The sequence below is a fragment of the Poromitra crassiceps genome (assembly GCF_964638095.1).
Source record: "Poromitra crassiceps genome assembly, chromosome: 8".
NCBI lineage: Eukaryota > Metazoa > Chordata > Actinopteri > Beryciformes > Melamphaidae > Poromitra > Poromitra crassiceps.
The window spans coordinates 33,575,743-33,595,742 of NC_139629.1; the positions used below are offsets into that span (position 1 = coordinate 33,575,743).

Sequence of the window (20,000 nt, forward strand, 5' to 3'; positions counted from 1 at the left end):
AATATTTGCTTAGCTTTAAACTGGAAGAAAAGGTAAGAATACATTATTGTTGACGCTAGTTACTAGGGGTGCACCGATCACGTTTTTTGCCACCGATCACCGATTGCCGATCACCTATGAGAAATATCTGCCCAACCGATCATCGACCGATCACCGATTACCGATTACCGATCACCGATATATATATACGCCCTGGGGTGTCCGTAAAAACACGAGGCAGGAGACAGATGGGAGTTCAACCGTTTAGTTGTCAGTTCTCTTCAGTACAGTACAGCAGTATAGGCTCTTTACAGCATTATGACAGGAATAGTAGGATTGTGTGTGGTCTGGAAAAAGGAGGCAATAAAATATACAAACAGGTCAGTAACCAAGCTTGCTGTTATATAGGCCAATTATAGTGATAATTAACAACTAATAATATATAAATGATAATTAGGTAAACTGTAAGTCAGTTACTCTTAAACACCAGTCTTGAACCATGACTAAAGCCAAAGAGCTCCCACTCATAGAACCGGGGTTATGCACAATAACCGTCATACATTGGGATCCGCATCGAACGAACATCAAAACGACCCGCCCATCGAGGCCGAGTTACAGTGTTATAATTAGCAGCACTATGAGTGCGATCTACATAATGGTGACAGGGTTACATGACGGGAGAAACAACAGAATCACAAGCTACACACCAGCTAAACTCCATCTGAGTAGTGGCATTAATTAGCGCAACAGACAATCAAACGGCAAATGCACGCAACAAACGTTATTGCAATGATTGCAGGTAGATCGATCTAAAACCAAAAGGGAATGCAATACAGGAATATTAACATAATAATGACTTACTGGTTGGTCATATACGCACACATGGAAGAAGGGGATTAGAACATGTTCAACTGATGTTCAAAGAAAGGAAGAAAGTCCGTCTGAACGGAGCGCACATCCACATACTCAGCCGCACACTTTCGCTTCCTTCAAAGTGCCCGCGGGAACATCAATGCTTGCGTGGAAATTGTCTGTGTGTGCGCGTGCACTACCCCGACTACCACCGTGTCAATCTGGGACTTTAATACACACGGACTTAACAGCATGCAAATGCCTCGGTAGGCGGGAGGACTGGAGGTAACTTCTCTCTGCTGAGGCTGCTCTAATCACCAGCTGATTTGTGTGATTCAAAGACGCAAGGGGTGTGTTGACAGTCTGGTGCAGTGTGTGCATGGAGGTGAGTACACTGATGAAAGCAAAGCGTGTGCTTTGCAACACAATGATATAAACGTTAGAGCACAATATGAAAGTTAAACGATAGACATTGAAGACATGAAAATGGGCTGCCTCATGTTTCTCACGTGCAGCATGATCGGCTATGCGATCGGCAACATTAAAGGAATATCGGAAACAGCAGATCACATATTTGAGGTCCAAATCGGCCGATACAGATTGCGTGTCGATCGATCGGTGCACCCCTACTAGTTACCTGTAGCCTTCATCTGAGAACTGAAAGCCCTTGCCAGTGTTCTTTTAATAGGCTACGTCGTGCTGAGCACTGCCTAGAGCTGCCACGATTAATCGATTAGTCGATCGTCAGAAAATTAATCGACGACTATTTTGATAATCTATTCATCCTTTTGAGTACAATTTTAAGAGAAAAGGTCTAAATTCTCTGATTCCAGCTTCTTAAATGTGAATATTTTCTGGTTGCTTTACTCCTGTATGACAGAAGATAATCTTGGCATTTGGGAAACACTGATCGTCATTTGCTACCATTTTCTGATTATGAAAATAATCGCTAGTGGCAGCCCTACTGCCAAGTTGTTTTTTCAGGTGACTACTCTTTTGTTTTTCCTCACTCATCTCAGACAACACCCTGCAAATTCCACTGCGGGCGCCAAATTCTGGGCAATTTTGGGGCCGTTTCTCATCAGCCTCAGCATGCAAGGCAAGTGCTGCGCGTGGCACAGAGAAATTAATTAACCCTGAAGCTTGCATTTTGGGTCATTCCATTTGATTGACCGGTCATATAAACATGGTTGGTGCAGGGAATTTACGGCAATATGGAGATTATAGACTATAACCTGCTATCAATCGTTTTTTAAGCTCAATAAACACAGATCTAATATGTGACCCAAATTGATTTCCACTGTTATTGGAAACGTTGGTTCAGTGTCAGTCTGTTGAAACGCTGGTGTCGTTTCAGTGTCAGTCTGTTGAAACGCTGGTTCAGTGTCAGTCTGTTGAAACGCTGGTTCAGTGTCAGTCTGTTGAAACGCTGGTGTTGTTTCAGTGTCAGTCTGTTGAAACACTGGTGTCGTTTCAGTGTCAGTCTGTTGAAACGCTGGTGTCGTTTCAGTGTCAGTCTGTTGAAACGCTGGTGTCGTTTCAGTGTCAGTCTGTTGAAACACTGGTGTCGTTTCAGTGTCAGTCTGTTGAAACGCTGGTGTCGTTTCAGTGTCAGTCTGTTGAAACGCTGGTGTTGTTTCAGTGTCAGTCTGTTGAAACGCTGGTGTTGTTTCAGTGTCAGTCTGTTGAAACGCTGGTGTCGTTTCAGTGTCAGTCTGTTGAAAGCAGTCGGAAAAGGCAGATCACTGCACTGCTGCCAACATTTGGTTGGTCAGAGAGTACCAGTATTTTTGGTAAATGTTTGGCACATTGCATATATCGCCGTAGTCTAGGTGTTTCCATAGATGTTCATGAGTGCCTCTCTGTCTGTCTGCGTTCCCTCCAGGTTTCTTGCGGTCATCACTATGACTGATGGGGATTATGACTACCTGATAAAGCTCCTTGCCCTGGGGGACTCGGGCGTAGGGAAGACCACCTTCCTGTACCGATACACAGACAACAAGTTCAACCCCAAGTTCATCACCACAGTCGGCATCGACTTCAGGGAAAAGAGAGTGGTGAGTGGCCGTCTTTCTCTGTAATAATCCAATCCTAAAGAAGCTTGTAAGCATTGTCCTTTTTTCCAATCAAAAAAACATCTTGAATCAGATTACATGATCTATAGACGGGTTTCACGGAATTGTGTGAGGCTGTGGTTTACAATGATTTTACAACGGCTGTCCATGCCACTCCACTCCACATCACTCCACATCACTCCACTCCACGCCACTCCATGTCACTCCACATCACTCCACGTCACTCCACGCCACTCCATGTCACTCCACATCACTCCATGTCACTCCACGCCACTCCATGTCACTCCACATCACTCCACTCCATGTCACTCCACACCACTCCACTCCATGTCACTCCACATCACTCCATGTCACTCCACGCCACTCCATGTCACTCCACATCACTCCACTCCATGTCACTCCACATCACTCCACTCCATGTCACTCCACATCACTCCACTCCATGTCACTCCACATCACTCCACTCCATGTCACTCCACATCACTCCACTCCGTCACTCCACATCACTCCACGTCACTAGAGATGCTGCGATCCGATCATGTGATCGGATATCGGCGCGATATCAGCCAAAAAACATGGATCGGATCAGATCGGATTCCAGCGAAAATGACCGATCCAAGGCTCCGATATAAGCACTCCATTCCATGACTCCGCTCCAGGATTTCTATCCAGCATGCAGCAGCAGCAGCAGCAGCAGCAGCACACAGAGGCCGCGTTGAGCCTAGGATGGCCAGTAGTGATGCGCGGGTCAGGTTTTTTTAAGGCCCGCCCCAACCCAACCCATCATTGGAGCCAGCCCGCCCCGCCCGCCCCGTTAAAATATCTGAAAATTCCGAACCCAGCCCAACCCAGCAGCCCGCAACGGCCAATTTAATGTAATATGTCTCCGGACGCAGGAGGAGCACAGCAGAGCTTCCAAGGTGTGCAAAGCAGCTAATAACTGTCTCTCTCCCCCCTCTCTCTCTCTCACACACACACACACACACACACACACACACAGAGACTCACATCACATGCTGCCGTGCGCGACAACAGTTGTAGCCTAGGCCTGCTCTGGATGAGTTGCGCTGCTGCTTTCATGTCGGTCTTTCTTCAATTAATCCATGGTCTTCAGATAGCGCGACCGACTACGCTTCCCCAAAGTGCGGATGGCGTGACCGCGCAGTGTTTCAAATGGAGGTAGCAGGTAGAGGTAGGCACTAGGCAGGCTACAGAAACAGTTCTTATTCTTCCCCATTTCTTTTAATTACCTCATGCGCTCTCAATTGGCCATGTTGCAGTAGTAGGCTAAACGTAGTAGTGCAGCAGGTGCGCACACGGCTTGCAGATACGGCCAGACTCGCTGTCTGATTTCTTTTAATTACCTCATGTGCACTCAATTGTTCACAGCCTACTCACGTTGCAGTAAAGTTGACAAATAGATCACAGTCGAGTCCACAACAGAAAATCTGCGGTGGCATTATATGGACACTTCAAATAATAATTACAGCGAATAATCCTTCCAAAATGTTTGTTTTGAGAGCACATAGGCTACCTCATTGAAGCGTTTCTTTACTCCATGTAGGCTATAGAGAGTGCAGCAGGAGTCTGTCTGATTGTGTGTACCTACATGTGAGAGAGAGTTAACGTCTTTAAGGTTAATTACTCTGCGTGTTTCATTGCTCTAAATTATTTAATAATGTTGCTTTGTCACGGGCCATATCGCCCAGCCCTAATTTGATTGTTATGTTTTAGTTTTACATCAAATTAATTAGATGAACTAAATCGTTTACATACTATATTACCAAAGCACACACATACATACCTAACCCTAAAAATGTTTGTTGCCTGCTAGCTATCAGACAGAATAGAGAGACTTAAATATGTGCTGTATCGGTATCGGATCGAGATCGGTATCGAATCGGGTATCGAAATTTGATCGGAATCGGATCGGTTTTGAGCTAAAATATCGAAATCGGATCGGAATTGAAAAATCTCGATCGCAGCATCTCTACACGTCACTCCACGCCACTCCACATCACTCCACGCCACTCCACGTCAACTCCTCTTAGCCGTTGTAAAATCACTGTCAAGCATGGCCTCTTGGGGCTGATTGCTAATAATAATAATGGGAGAAATACCAGAGCACTAACGAGGGGAGACTGTAAGGCCCCGTTCAGACTGGCAGGCCAAATCCGATTTTTGGCCTATCCAGATTGTATCCAGATTGATTTTATGAACTCTGAACAGCAACAAAACACATTTTTGCAACTTAACCAAAACTGCATATGGAGGTAGTTTGAAATGCGATTCAAATTCCAACTGTTGAAGCGTTTTCTGAAAATCGTGATTTAAAAAAATCACATTTACGCTTCAAAAGTCATAAAAGTGGTCCTCGTTTGTGAAGATTAAGGCCATGTCCACACGGAGACGAGTTTAGGTGTATCCGCTAAAGTTTTTTCTCGTATAGACGTTTCGTCCAGACGGAACCAGCGTTCTGGGAGTATACGTTCTGGGAGTATACGTTCTGGGAGTATACGCTAATTTTTGAAACCGGGTCCCAGAGTGAATAAATCTGAAGACGTCACCCTTGCATTTCTGTGTTTACAACCCATACGCATCTTTCCTGAACCGATGACGCCATAGCCCCACCTCTCTCCGCCTGCAACAATTTAGATTTTAGACAATTTTACAGTGCACTAGCGTTCGTGCTACAGCAGCTACTGAGCCTGTTAGGGCTCTTGCAGCAAAATATAATGCTCCTCTATTACCACCGTCAGCAACAAGTGGACACAGAGAACAGCATGTACAACATCCTCAGGGCTCCACAGCTGACTCTTCCCATCCACCCCTCCCCTTCATCGGATATTTCCCAGAAGGCTTAGCGGCGGCTAAGTTTTTACAATAACACAAACAAAATCAGGCTAAATGTGTTAGATAGAAATAATATTTATTTTTAATACAACATGCAATTCTGGAAAATTTTAATATTGGACAAAATGAAATGAAATGTAAACCCTGAGTTTAACAGACATACTCGGGATGATCTATATATATCTCTCGCAAATACAATGTGAATAGTGAAGTGAGAGGTTTGACGACCACATGCACTGTGACGTGGCAGCGTGCCTGGCATATATACTATAGCGGTTTCAGTGGTATTCAGTGGTTTCATGTGGATACACACATTTCTTGAAACGATTCCGTGTTTATGGAAAACTTTTCTTAAACAAAAAAAAAAAGATCGCTTCCGTCTCCGTGTGGACATGGCCTGAGTGTGTGAAGCTAGCAGCAAACTGTTTTACTGCAGCGACTAGTTTGGAAATCAGTTCTGAAAGGCCAACAAAAATGTAAGCAAAATATTTTGTTTGATAAAAATATGTTATGAATGTTGCAAATTACACGGCTGTTGTTTTTCTTCTTCTTCTTATATGGCGTTATTAAAAGCAGACTGACTGCAGCTGCATGCATGCACTGCCGATTAACCAAATAACCAATTAAGCAGACAGGTGGTGTTGCTCCAACAGAAGCCTCGTTAAAATGTGAAATCTAAACTGTCAGTAGCCTATCTCCAAAAATACACAATGAATATTCCTGAAAATTACAAGGTTACAAGGTTTTGTGAACCAAACTTGAAGAAGAAAAAGATAAATCCACTTGGAAGGATTCTCACTGCAGGAAGCAGCTATGAACTGCACAGCAGGCTTTTGCACACGCTTTGGAAATGCGTACCACATCGTTCAAATTTAAACTATAACTGCCAAGCCGCCTTTGGATGATACGATTTCAACAATTTAAATAGGCTATCCTACAAGATGTTGGATGACAGCTATTGGTAAGGACCCTTGCGGCATTCATCAGAGGGGCAGTGGCTGGTGTTGACTCATCCTCGCTGGTAATTTCTTTCCCAAATGCCACAAATAATTAGGGCTGTGCAATAAAATCGATATTTTTTTCCGTAATACTGTATCGATATTTCAGAAAAATATCGTGATATATCGCCATATCGATTTTTTGCACAGCCGTGTGTTCAGTGACACAATAAGGATGCTTTTTATTTCAGTGCATTCAGTAACACACTCAACACTCAGTAGTTTTGACCCAATTTGTCCACTAAGTTATCAATATAAAGTGATGTACATATTATTACACTACGTGGGTGGTAGACGGCAATTTAATTTTCAGTAAATTATGTACAGTATTGCAATATATCGCAATATTTATTGTATCGCAATGTATCGTGATGCAATCGTATCGTGACCCATGTATCGTGATACGTATCGTATCTTGAGGTCCTTGCCAATACCCAGCCCTACAAATATCGTTTGGAAATTTAATTTTAGCCTATTTTAATACAATTGAAATTGTGCTTAGAGGGAATTATGTATAAAAGGTCCTCTTATCGGTGACGTTTACACCGCTGTGCTCCTGTCTGATGCTTAATTAATCGGTGTGCATGTGTGCATCACTGTTCACTGCAGTGCAATATATACAGTCATAATCATTTGTTAGATTTTTTTCATGTGACTTTGACTATGCAATATTGAACTGACATAATGGAGTTGACACATGGAATTTAATTTTAGAAGCATGTTGGATCAAGAAGCCATCAATAAAAAAAAATGCAGGAAGGTAGCCTACACACTTCCCACACAGCCCATGCAGGAGACTTCTCTATGATGACTTGTTCTATGATTCAGCTGCACAGTAACAAGATAGAAACACACAAGACACACAGGATGTAGATGTATTTATTTGCATATAGAGCGGGGAAGTGAGATCTGGATACCCCAGACCCATGTGGGGCTGCATTCTAATGCCAGGTGTGAACTGACGTACTTTACTCAGGTTGGATCTCCCAAGATCCCACTTTGGCCGGTTTAAGGCAGGTCTGAACAGCCTCTGTGGCTCCTTGCTGTCAGGTGCTTGTTGTAATGTTGCTGATCATCTGCTAAATGACTCAACTGTAAAGGGCAATCACACCTGAACTTAATTGTCTTTGGTTCTGGTCACCGCCAGTCACACTGCAGGTCAGAGAGTCCAAACAAAGCAGAGTCCACTTCCTCTAATGTTATCTCAGCATAATGGACCCCGTCTGTCTCTTCTTCTGTGGTGTACACAGCAGTTGACAACACATGAAGGAATTTAATAGTGGTACTTTCACTTAGGGCTATGCAATCACATTTGAATTTCAATTTCAATTTTGACTTCCAGATAAAACAATTTTTTTGTATATATTATTTATTTTAGTTACCACATTTATTTATCTATCATTTCTCGGGTGTCCGTGTAGTGTAGCAGTAGATTCCCTGTCTACCAATACGAGGGTTGCAGCCAGGTCCGCTCCCCCGTGTGGCTTGGTCGGGCATCCATACAGGCACGATTGGCTGTGTCTGCGGTGGGAAGAATAGCGTGATCCTCCCATGTGCTACGTCCTGCCGGTGAAGCTCCCCGCTGTCAGGTAAAAAGAAGCGGCTAGCAACTACACATGTGTCTGAGGAAGCATGGTGCTAGTCTATGGCTCTCCCCAGATGGGCAGAGGGTGGAGCAGCGACCTTTTTATGAAGTGCATCTGATTGTTTCTCTCTCTCTCTATCTCTCTCTCCCTCTCTCTCTGCAGATGTACACAGCATCCAACCCTAATGGAGCGACCACAGGGAAAACCTTCAAGGTCCACCTCCAGCTCTGGGACACAGCTGGTCAGGAGAGGTAGGTCCACCTCCAGCTCTGGGACACGGCTGGCCAGGAGAGGTAGGTCCACCTCCAGCTCTGGGACACAGCTGGGCAGGAGAGGTAGGTCCACCTCCAGCTCTGGGACACAGCTGGCCAGGAGAGGTAGGTCCACCTCCAGCTCTGGAACACAGCTGGTCAGGAGAGGTAGGTCCACCTCCAGCTCTGGAACACAGCTGGTCAGGAGAGGTAGGTCCACCTCCAGCTCTGGGACACGGCTGGGCAGGAGAGGTAGGTCCACCTCCAGCTCTGGGACACGGCTGGGCAGGAGAGGTAGGCCACAGGTCCAACTGGGACTTGTCCCCAATGATGAAATCTGGGGAGTGACTACAGATCGGTCTGTCCATCACTTTTTCTGTCGTTGCATCCGTTTGTCTGTCCCTTTGTCCACCACACACAGTATTTTGGACCCCACTAATGACAAAGCTTTCAGGGAATGAATTTTGCTCTCTGATTGGCCCAACAAGTGTTTAACTGTCTATTTGCCATATATTATTAAAAAAAAATCCACTTGAGTAGCACTTACATATACACCAAACTTTCCAGTTGTTTTCCTAATTATATCCTGAAGTTTTCACAGAGGTTTGTTCATACATATCATTCAAGGCTGATTGATATCACACAATGTTACACAATATATTTTTGTTTTGTTTTTGTTTTTCAAAGTGAAAATTTTCTCATACTCTTCACTTTAGTAGCACTTTTTTTATTTTAAATTTAAAGCCTCAGCCAGGAAGGATGACATCACTGATGACATCATCACTGATTACATCATATCATCATTAGGTGATTAGGGCAATCACCTAATTAAAAAAATCCGGCTCTGTCAGGTCATCCGCACGGGTGCTCTTTACACTTTCTGAAAGCTTCAGCCCGATCACACGCAAAACGGCATAGCTGTGGCCAGACACAATTCTGCTACGAACAAACAAACAAACATTGCCCACATTCTCCCGTCTATATAGATAGATTCCCATCTATATTCTGAATCTGAAGTTTTTGTTGTTGTTTTTACGGAGAGGTCTGTTTGTATATTGATTTTCGAGGGGGTTAAAATGACCACTGTTGTTTTCGACCTTGCAGTCATGTAAGTCAGTGGTTCTCAACCTGGGGGTCGGGACCCCCCAGGGGGTTGCAAGATTATTTTGGGGGATCCCGGGATGATTGTCAAAGGAGAAAAAAAGAGGGGGGGGGGGGGGGGATAAATTATTTTTCTCCCATAATGATTAAATCTCTCATACCAATGGTTTAATGTATTATAAAGCTATAAACTATAAAAACGATTTCAGTGAGTGAGTGAAATCAGTGTGTGAATGCATGCGCACTGTCGTTGGGTTGGGTAGTGGCGGGAGGGGGTGGCGGTCGTTAAGGTAATGACAGTCTGATATTGAAATGACCTGCCGACAAGTAAGGGAGTAGTGGTGGGATGAGTGAACCTTCTGTGTCTGTGTGTGTGTGTGTGTGTGTGTGTGTGTGTGTGTGTGTGTGTGTGTGTGTGTTTGTGTGTGTGTACATCAGTACCTACATGTCAGTATTTGTTGTGTATCTGCAGCAGGTGTGTGTGTGATCTTTCATTTGGATCTGAGTGAATCTGTTCAATCTGTTTCTAAAAGCCTGATGACTCATAGCTAGATGAGTCACTCTTTGTTACATAATTTTAAGTTTTCTTTGCGTGTGTGTGTGTGCGTGTGTGTGTGCATGTGCATGTGCGTGTGCGTGTGCGCGTGCGTGTGCGTGTGCGTGTGCGTGTGCGTGCGTGTGCGCGTGCGTGTGCGTGTGTCTGGTACAGGTTCCGCAGCCTGACGACAGCGTTCTTCAGAGATGCCATGGGGTTTCTGCTGATGTTTGACCTCACCAGCCAGCAAAGCTTCCTCAATGTCAGGAACTGGATGAGTGCGTTCTACACCTTCTACTTCTATGATTGTATATCTGCATCTCTGAAAACAACAAACTGTTCTACACCTTCTACTTCTATGATTGTATATCTGCATCTCTGAATATAACAAACTGGTTGAGTACACCCTATGCTTTCTCTCTCTATGATTATATACTGTGTATCTATAAAAAGTGTGGGTGGGATTATGTTCTATAGTCTCTACTTCTATAATTCTATGTCCGTGTCAGTGCTATCATTTCTTTGGTTCTATATCTCTCTTTATTCGATAGGTTAGAGAGGAGTAGAATCCATATTTTCGACTCTATTTTGCTACTGCATTTTGCCTTTATTGACAGGACAGTAGGCAGACAGGAAAGGTTAACCCTGATGTGCTGTGGTAGCATCTCTGTAGCCTCATCTGTCCATCCCCAGGCCAGCTGCAGGCCAACGCCTACTGTGAGAACCCAGACATCGTGCTGGTGGGGAACAAAGCCGACCTGGCCGACCAGAGGGAGGTCCAGGAGAAACAGGCCAAGGAGCTGGCTGACAAATATGGGTACAGGTTCATATTTACATCCTCACTTAAGTAAATGGTAAGTTAGGTCAGAGACTGCTCAGTGTGTCAGTTTACTTTGAAAATCCCTGTGGCTGGTTCTGCCAGATTGCCAATCAATCAATCAATCAATTTGATATTTATATAGTGCCAAATCATAACAAGAGTTAGGCCTTATCTCAAGGCACAAGCCATAGCCATAGTGAGTAATCATGTTACAAATGAGGAATTTGTCTTAGTGCAGTATGCAAGTATGCAGCGCAGTATGCAGCGCAGTATGCAGAGCAGTATGCAGCGCAGTATATAGCGCAGTATGCAGCGCAGTATGCAGAGCAGTATGCAGAGCAGTATGCAGCGCAGTATGCAGAGCAGTATGCAGCGCAGTATGCAGAGCAGTATGCAGCGCAGTATGCAGCGCAGTATGCAGCGCAGTATGCAGAGCAGTATATAGCGCAGTATGCAGCGCAGTATGCAGCGCAGTATGCAGCGCAGTATGCAGCGCAGTATGCAGCGCAGTATGCAGCGCAGTATGCAGCGCAGTATGCACCGCAGTATGCAGCGCAGTATGCAGTGCAGCGATCACAGCAATAGTAGAAGATGGAGCAAACAGAAAAATCTCAAATGCCTTTGATGTAGTTTCAACTTTTCCATTTCATCCATTCCTCAATTATGTTCATTATTTAGGCTATTTATTGAGTGTAGCTCTCCTTGCATTGACCGCTGCAGCCAACACGCATCAAAATGTGAAACTTTTACTTTGAAGTCGAGCTGACCCTGTTTCCGTCTCTCGACTTCCACTTCTTGTTCATTGTACAGGTTGCATCATGGAAGGAGCTGGCGCTTGGCACGCTGAATTGCGCTGCACGTATGAACCTTTGTTCACACCAGGCACTTGAGATAAGCAGAATTGATGCTTGACTCACGCTGAACGTGAGCTCACGCCTAACCGTTCGCACCAGACACTCTCCTTTCCTCAGCGCCGGTAGTCTCTTAGAACAGACGAGTTGGCTTCCGCAATTTTCAAATGCTTCCGCCATACCGTCTGTACTTCGTGGGGAAGAATCATGCACCAACCGGAATGGGAAGCAGAAAGGCGGGTCTTCCGCTCATTAGTCCAATCAGAATCCAATATGCCGCATTCGCGTGTCGTGATTGGTCGGATTCCGTAGAACTTCCTTCCAGTCTGAAGGTTTTTTCCCCAACTTCCTTGTGCATGTTCTGGGGGTGTAACGTACAGACTGTATATAGCTGCATTCGCCGGATGTAGATGATACAGTCTGTTTTAAGAGACTACAGCGCCGGGCTCTGAGCTGCTCCACTGGCCCCTCCCCCTCGCGTGCCTTGAGCAGGTGGTGGTGAACGGCCTCGCCTGTTAACAAGGACGCCTAAGTGAAACTTAGGTTCAGCGTAGGTTGAGCTTAGGTTGAGTGTTAATTGCTTTGGCGTATGGTGTGAATGGGCACTTAGGACGTTGAAATGAGAAAATACCCCCAAAAATGGGATTTTCCTTTTTACAACATGAACAACTGCAAATTAATTATACTTCATGCACGCACGGACCAACACGCTACTATGGGCTTAGAACAGTCTCATATCTAATGAACTCTCGCAGGGTTTTTCACGAATGCACATTCTCTGGTTCGCAGTTGTATTTCGGACTCACTAATGCACACAATCTGTTTTGCAAATGCACATTCTCTGGTTCACAAATATAATTTTTATGCAAACTTGTAATATAAATTCGGAAATGCACACGCTCTGCTTCACAAATATAATTATTATGCAAACTTGTAATATAAATTTGGAAATGCACACGCTCTGCTTCACAAATATTATTTTGAAGCACGCTTGTAATATAAATTCACAGATCATGCGAATTGCTCAATGTGCATTTACAAACTGCTTCTCATTTGTGAACCTCTGTCTACATTTGTGAGAAAAATCTGTTTGGTGAATTTTGAGACTCCCCTGACGTGCAGGTCAACGGACGTCACCATTGGCTGATAAAACTGTATGATTCTGATTGACAGATTCATCAGCCAATCAGGTGTGTTTGCTTTCAGCCAATCATATGGCTCCTTACATTTTCTCCACACTCCAAAACAGCTACAGAGCTAGATTACACTATGAAGAAGACATCAAACTCCAGTAGGTGGCGGTAATGCACATACCGTACATATGTTTGCCAACCGCCATAAAACTCCAAAAAAGAAGAAGAAGAAGCTACAGAGCTAATGGCTACATCCCAACCGATTCTGAGATGGGATGTTAGTGTCAACTCACTTTCAAACGGCATCCTGGACAATGTATTGGTCTTATCAGCCTCGAGACGGCCGGGAAGGATTATGGACGAATTACTGGATGTTACTGTGGCATGTTTGGTCGTGTTTTGGCTTGCGATGGCTGCGGGGAGTAGCTAGCGTTAACGTTACCTTGAGCTAGACTGATAGCTACAAGTCTATGCATTGGGCTAGTAGAACATTTGTCCTGCCTGCCCTGGACTGTTGGTTTTTATCAAGCTCTGCTTGAACACTTTCCCCACATTGCTTTAGCAGCCAATGGTGACATTCGTTGACCTGCACGTCAGGGGAGTCTCACAATTCACCACACAGATTTCTCTCACAAATGTAGACAGAGGTTCACAAATGAGAAGCAGTTTGTAAATGCACATTGAGCATGTGCATTCATGAAAAACCCTGCGAGAGTTCATTAGATATGAGACTGTTCTAAGCCCATACACTTCAGCTGTCTGTCTTTTTCTACCCTGGGCCCGGTTGTTCAAAAGTAATCCGATTGGATTTCGGATAACGGATTGGATCAAATCTTGAAAATGGGTTGTTCAAAAGAAAACAATTAAGGCTAGGTGGAAACCTAGCATATGGCCGGTGTGGTAAAGCGTGCACATATCATGTTTCTCATAGGATGATTGCGGAATTGGATGTTATCTGGAGGGGAAAATGTAGCCTAAAAAAATAAAGTTTAACATTACTTGGCTTGTGTTAAATGAACCTACCGTTCATCAATTATAAACGTCATGCAGCTCTTTATTTTCTGTGGAGCAGTGCTGTAGTGGTCACTGGTCAAAAAAGTGGATCAACTAATTTCTGAAGCAGTTTTCTCACATCGTGCTGTTATATAAAAAAAGGTGGCTAAATAAACTTCAGTCGCCCATATAGGCTGCGAGACTATCAGGCTAGAACAACTGAAACTGAATCATATATCCCTAATCAAATTGTATTCTTATCAGCATCATAATCATCGTTGTGGCTACGCTTCAAACACAAGGAGCAGACAGAAAGTAAACGCTGGAAGAACGCCGGTCAGCCCGCAATATGCAATTAAGCAGATTGAAAACAACTTTAGCTCAGCAGCTGGAGCTAGCTTGATAGCTACCAGCTAACAAGTTAACACGCTGGTCCGGCCGCAATATGCAAGTAAGCAGATTGAAAACAACAACATTAGCTCAGCAGCTGTGGGACGCCAGCACAAGTGCACAAGTTTCTAACGCTCACAACTTTCTCTATAGACGGTTTTCACCTGTGTGTTGTGCAATAGCTACACTTAGCACTTCCGTTTGTTATACTCAAATTATAAACCGGAAACCGGAGTACGTTATAAACGTTATAAATATAGTCACGTTATAAACAACTAACCAACACTGGGGGTCCGTATGGAAACAGTGTTACTCAAAATGGTTAAAAGTTAAATCAATTTGGTCATTCAGTGGCATTTTACTGCCATGTAAAGTAACTAACGGTAGCCACTAGCATTAGCCACAGTAGCCGACTACCCATAATGCATTACGTTATCCCAGCATCCCAGCAGTGACATATTAACCCCTTAACGGCTGTAGAGCAGAATGGCTCTGCTGTTAAACCCTCATAGACGGTTTTCACAGAATAGCCACTCCTCCACCGTATGTCTTTTTGAAAGCGGAGTACAGCACCGTACAGCGGTTACCAGTGGTATGACCAAACAGGATGGGCATGCAGGTGGTCCCCAGGTCGGTCCCCAGGTCGGGCACGCAAATTTTCTGGACGAGTGGAGATGACAGGCCGCCGTGGCGCATGCGCACACACTGGCCAAAAAGGATTCTGAAATCGGATTGGATTACGTAATCCAATCTTGGTTTTGATCTGGATCAAACCTTCAGTATGCGTTGTTCAAAACCTTTTAGTAGGATTGGGATAACTTTGATCTTTGCAGGAAAGCTGAGCGTAAATGGTGGAAAACTAATCTTCACATTCACTATGATATTTACAAAGAAAGCCTTCACTCCTACAACCTCGAACTGAAAAGGTCGAGACAATCGTTCTTTTCCGAGATAATTAACAAAAATGTGAACAATGCACGCACTCTATTTGCCACAGTTGATAGACTGACTAATCCGCCTCTCTGTGTAGCACCTGAATTCCTCTCTACTGTCAAATGTAATGAGTTTGCTGCCTTTTTTACGGATAAAATTATTAATATCAGGCAGGCTATTAGTGGCTCCACACCAAGAAATGCTGTGACATCATCCTACCCGCAGATCCCTAGTTCGATAAATTTGTCCCAGTTCAGCGTTATCGACCACGACATCTTAGAGGAAACTGTGCAAGGCCTTAAATCATCTTCGTGCTGTCTCGATACCCTTCCAACAAGCTTTTTTAAAAGCGTTTATAACTGTCTGTCGTCGGACCTATTGCAAATAGTTAATAGATCCCTTGTGACCGGCACTTTTCCTCAGTCCCTGAAAACTGCAGTTATTAAACCCCTACTAAAAAAGCGTAGCCTTGATGCATCGGTAATCAGTAACTGCAGACCAATATCTAATCTCCCCTTTATAGCCAAAATAATTGAAAAGGTTGTTTACCTACAACTCAATAGATTCCTATCCTAACCTCAAATGATCTCCTAGATAAACTCCAATCAGGCTTTCGCCCCCATCACAGCACTGAAACCGTGCTTACTAAAGTCATAAATGACATCAGAATGAACACAGACTCAGGCAAAAATTCGATTCTAGTGCTACTGGATCTTAGCACTGCATTTGACACTGTTGACCACTCAATTTTATTGGACAGACTGGAAAACTGGGTTGGGCTATCGGGTACGGTCCTCCAGTGGTTCAAGTCCTATCTTCAAGACAGGAAGTACTTCATCTCCATTGGCAATTACACATCTGACCTAACTAGGATGACTTGTGGGGTGCCTCAAGGATCCATTATGGGGCCTGTTCTCTTCAACCTTTATATGCTCCCTCTAGGCCTAATTATGCAAAAAAACAAAGTAGCCTATCATAACTATGCAGACGACACTCAGTTGTATATAACTCTTTCCTCAGCTGACTATGCCCCCATAGAATCATTGTGCCAGTGCATTGATCAAATAAATAACTGGATGTGCCAGAATTTCCTACAGCTAAACAAAGAGAAAACTGAGGTGATCGTGTTTGGCCCCAAAGAACAAAGGCTTAAAATCACTGTACGCCTTGAGTCTCTATCCCTGAAGCCTAAGGATCAAGTCAAAAATTAGTTATTATTGATTCCGATCTCAACTTTAACTCTCACATTAAGTCAATTAGAAAATCTGCTTTTTATCATCTTAAAAATATAGCAAGAATTAGGGGATACATGTCCAGACAGGATCTAGAAAAACTAATTCACGCCTTCATTTATAGTAGGTTAGACTACTGCAATAGCCTTTTTTCTGGTCTCTCCAAAAAAGAACTTAGGCAACTTCAACTCATTCAGAATGCTGCTGCTAGAGTTCTAACGAAGTCTAAGAAAGCTGATCATATCACTCCAGTTCTTAAGTCCTTACACTGGTTGCCAGTGTGTCAGAGAATAGATTTTAAAATACTGTTATTAGTCTATAAATCACTTAATGGCCTAGGCCCAAAATACATAGCTGAATTGCTCCCACGCTATGAACCGTCTAGAACTCTTAGGTCAACAGGGTCCAGCTTATTAACTGTCCTTAGGATCAAATCAAATCATGGGAAGGCTGCATTTACCCACTATGCTTCTGCTAGCTGGAACAAATTGCCTGAAGACCTCAGATCTGCCCCAACCTTACTTACTTTTAAAAATAGACTAAAGACTTTTATGTTTACCGTCGCTTTTAACTGCTGACAGCTACTATGCAAACCCAATGAGTCCTCTATAAGTTTTAGCTCTTTCTGCAACTGCTGCACCTGTTGCTTATTGCACTTTTTATACTCTTTTTTTAAAGTTTTGTTGTGATGCTTTTAAATGTCCATTTTATTTCTTCTTTTCGTTTATTTTCCTGTCAACCATTTTATGTGCTTAATGAAGTTGCTTAATGCACTTTTTATACTCTTTTTTAAAGTTTTGTTGTGATGCTTTTAAATGTCCATTTTATTCTCTTTTCTTTTATTTTCCTGTCAACCATTTTATGTGAAGCACTTTGAATTGCCTCTGTGTATGAAATGTGCTATACAAATAAACTTGACTTGACTTGATCCAAAAAAATCTGGATTAAACTGATCCCAGCAGAAGGGTGGATTCAGGGTGGATTTCAGTCACAAAATGTAATGAAACTTTAAAATTGGTTAAATAATCCAATGCAGTATACAGTATATACATTTATTTATAAGATTTTTACTTAATTTGTTCATCCATTAGGCTACAGTGATTAAGTATATAAAGTAGACATAGGCTATGTATGCAGCATTTCAGTACAGCAAAATAAAAAGATGTTTGCCTCATAAAATAATCCCCCAAACAGCTGTCAATATTGAACACAAATAATATATTTAATTCTAACTGTCACTTATCACTGTATATTAATCACACTGACACGATCATCAGTCTTTAACCAATAAAAAAAACTCTTGACCCCACGCTGGCTATTCTACCTGTTGTTCTTTACATAGCTAGTAGTCTACATTGTGATAGCCTATCCCATTTCGAGCACTGGTTATCCGGATTTGGTAATCCTGAGAAGTTTGTATCCGGATCAGGCTGGTTGTTAATATTTGTTGGATCAAGTTTTTGTTCTTCTCCCATTTTCTCCCCAATTGTAATTGGACAATTCCCCCTGTTGTCCCGGTCGTTGCTCTAGTCTACGCCATCTGCCAATCTAGGGAGAGTTGTAGACTACCACATGCTTCCTCTGATACATGTGCAGTCGCCAGCCGCTTCTTTTCACCTGACAGCAAGCAGTTAGCAGGAAGTAGTGTGTGGGAGGATCACGCTATTCCTCGCCGTTGCACTCCCCCCCCCCACCCCCGAACAGGCGCCCAACCAACCAGAGGAGGCGCTAGTGCAGTGACCATGAGTTAAACACGGGTCACTGCGGTGGTAGGCGAGTGCTTTTACCTCTACACTAGCCAGACTCCATGGTTGTTATATATTTAGCTGCTGTTTGTGCACACTCCATTCTCCAGTGGAGCAGCAGCTGTGGTTGCTAGGAGACCAGTGATGCAGCTGCAAAGCCTCTATAGTTACACAGTATAGAGTACCGCAGGGATGTTGTATTTTTGTAGGCTTTATCCAGAAACCGCCGCCATTTGTTCCTCAGGGGAAAAGTCTATGGGGTTTTAGAATGGGGGTTTCACTTAAATGCATAAAATAAGGTCTGTGGTTAACACACGTTTATGGAAACGCGAACCTGGGTTCACAAACGTGAATAACTTTTATGCCTTTTGAAGCTTTTTATAAAAAGTCACGTTTAAAAAAAAACGCATTTAGGTTCCAAAAGTCATAGAAGTTGTTCCCGTTTGTGAAGAGTATCGTACAGAACCCAGGTTCGCGTTTCCAAAAATTTTTGTTAACTCATTGAGTGCCAGCCACTTTTGGAGAACGGACGCTCCCAGTGCCAGAGTTTCAGAGCGTTTTCAGTGATTTCTCGAGGCCCACAGAATATTGTGTGATATTACTATGTAAACACCGAACACGCACAAAGAACGATGAGACTCTCTTCTATCATCTGCAAAAAAAAGTTTATTGATACCATTTTCCGTTCTTTAGTTATGAGCCGGAGAAGATAGGTTGTTTTGAGCAAAAAGACACGTTTCAATTTAGAATCTGAGATATTCAGCCTTTTGTGAAAGGAAGCATTTCAAGCACATCATTGCCTCTGAAGCTAATATTTTCTGATGTAATGACACCTCAAAAATAATTTCCTTCAATAAAAGAGTGAAAACAAAGGAATTTTGTTTGGCCAAATAATATTTTTTAGCAGCAACCAGCAGCACTGGCCCCTGCGTGCGCAGACCCTACACCTTCTTGCTGGTCTTGATTTACTGCTGGTGGGCATCAGATAGCCTATTCTAGCTTGTTTGCCTGTCTCTGTCTATCGAGCCTGCTGCCTGGGTCTGTGTTTACTGTCAATGGTTGTATGCTGTAGTGCCCTGCGTGCCCCACCCCCCTCCTCCTCCTCCTCCGTGGGAGTGTCTCTGGGGCTCTGCTGCGAGTGCGTTTGCTCTGCACTGAAAAGTGCGCTGCACCCCGCTTTTTCACAGCCTGTCGCCGGCTCCCAGCTGAGAATAATGTAACTTTTCAGAAAGACGCTGGTGTCGGCAACTAAATCATATGGAGGGGCTATCGCAGCGGACACGGAGGGGCTCAATTGTGGCAGCAGATGACTGCTGTTCACAGGCACAGCTAACGTTATGCTTCATGCATATCGATGCGATTTCCGTTTCCCCATTACTTCTTCTCTCTTTTTTCCTCGCCTTTCTCTAATCTGGAGAGCACTGTCGCCACCTAATGGGTCCCTAAAATAGCTTTTACACATTCAACAGCCACCATACTTTCACAGGAGATGGATCTGGCTTTGATCCACGTCCCACCGTCAAAAAACGCAATTGACGAACATACTCGTCCTTGGCACTCTACGTTACTAAACCAATTGACGAACATACTCGTCCTTGGCACTCAATGAGTTAACCACAGACCTTATTTTATGCATTTAAGTGAAATCCCCATTCTAAAACCCCATAGACTTT

The 20,000-nt window shown here is 43.6% G+C and overlaps 1 protein-coding gene across 1 annotated transcript in view; it reads left to right on the forward strand.

Annotated features, from left to right (window-relative positions):
- LOC310781506 (ras-related protein Rab-27B-like) overlaps positions 1 to 20,000 on the forward strand; it is a 64,443-nt gene that overhangs the window by 41,735 nt on the left and 2,708 nt on the right. The window contains exons 2-5 of the mRNA XM_083642148.1: positions 2,717 to 2,888; positions 8,506 to 8,594; positions 10,405 to 10,508; positions 10,924 to 11,047. Coding sequence (XP_083498274.1) covers positions 2,736 to 2,888; positions 8,506 to 8,594; positions 10,405 to 10,508; positions 10,924 to 11,047 — 470 coding nt within the window. The 5' untranslated portion in view covers positions 2,717 to 2,735. The remainder of the gene's footprint in view (positions 1 to 2,716; positions 2,889 to 8,505; positions 8,595 to 10,404; positions 10,509 to 10,923; positions 11,048 to 20,000) is intronic.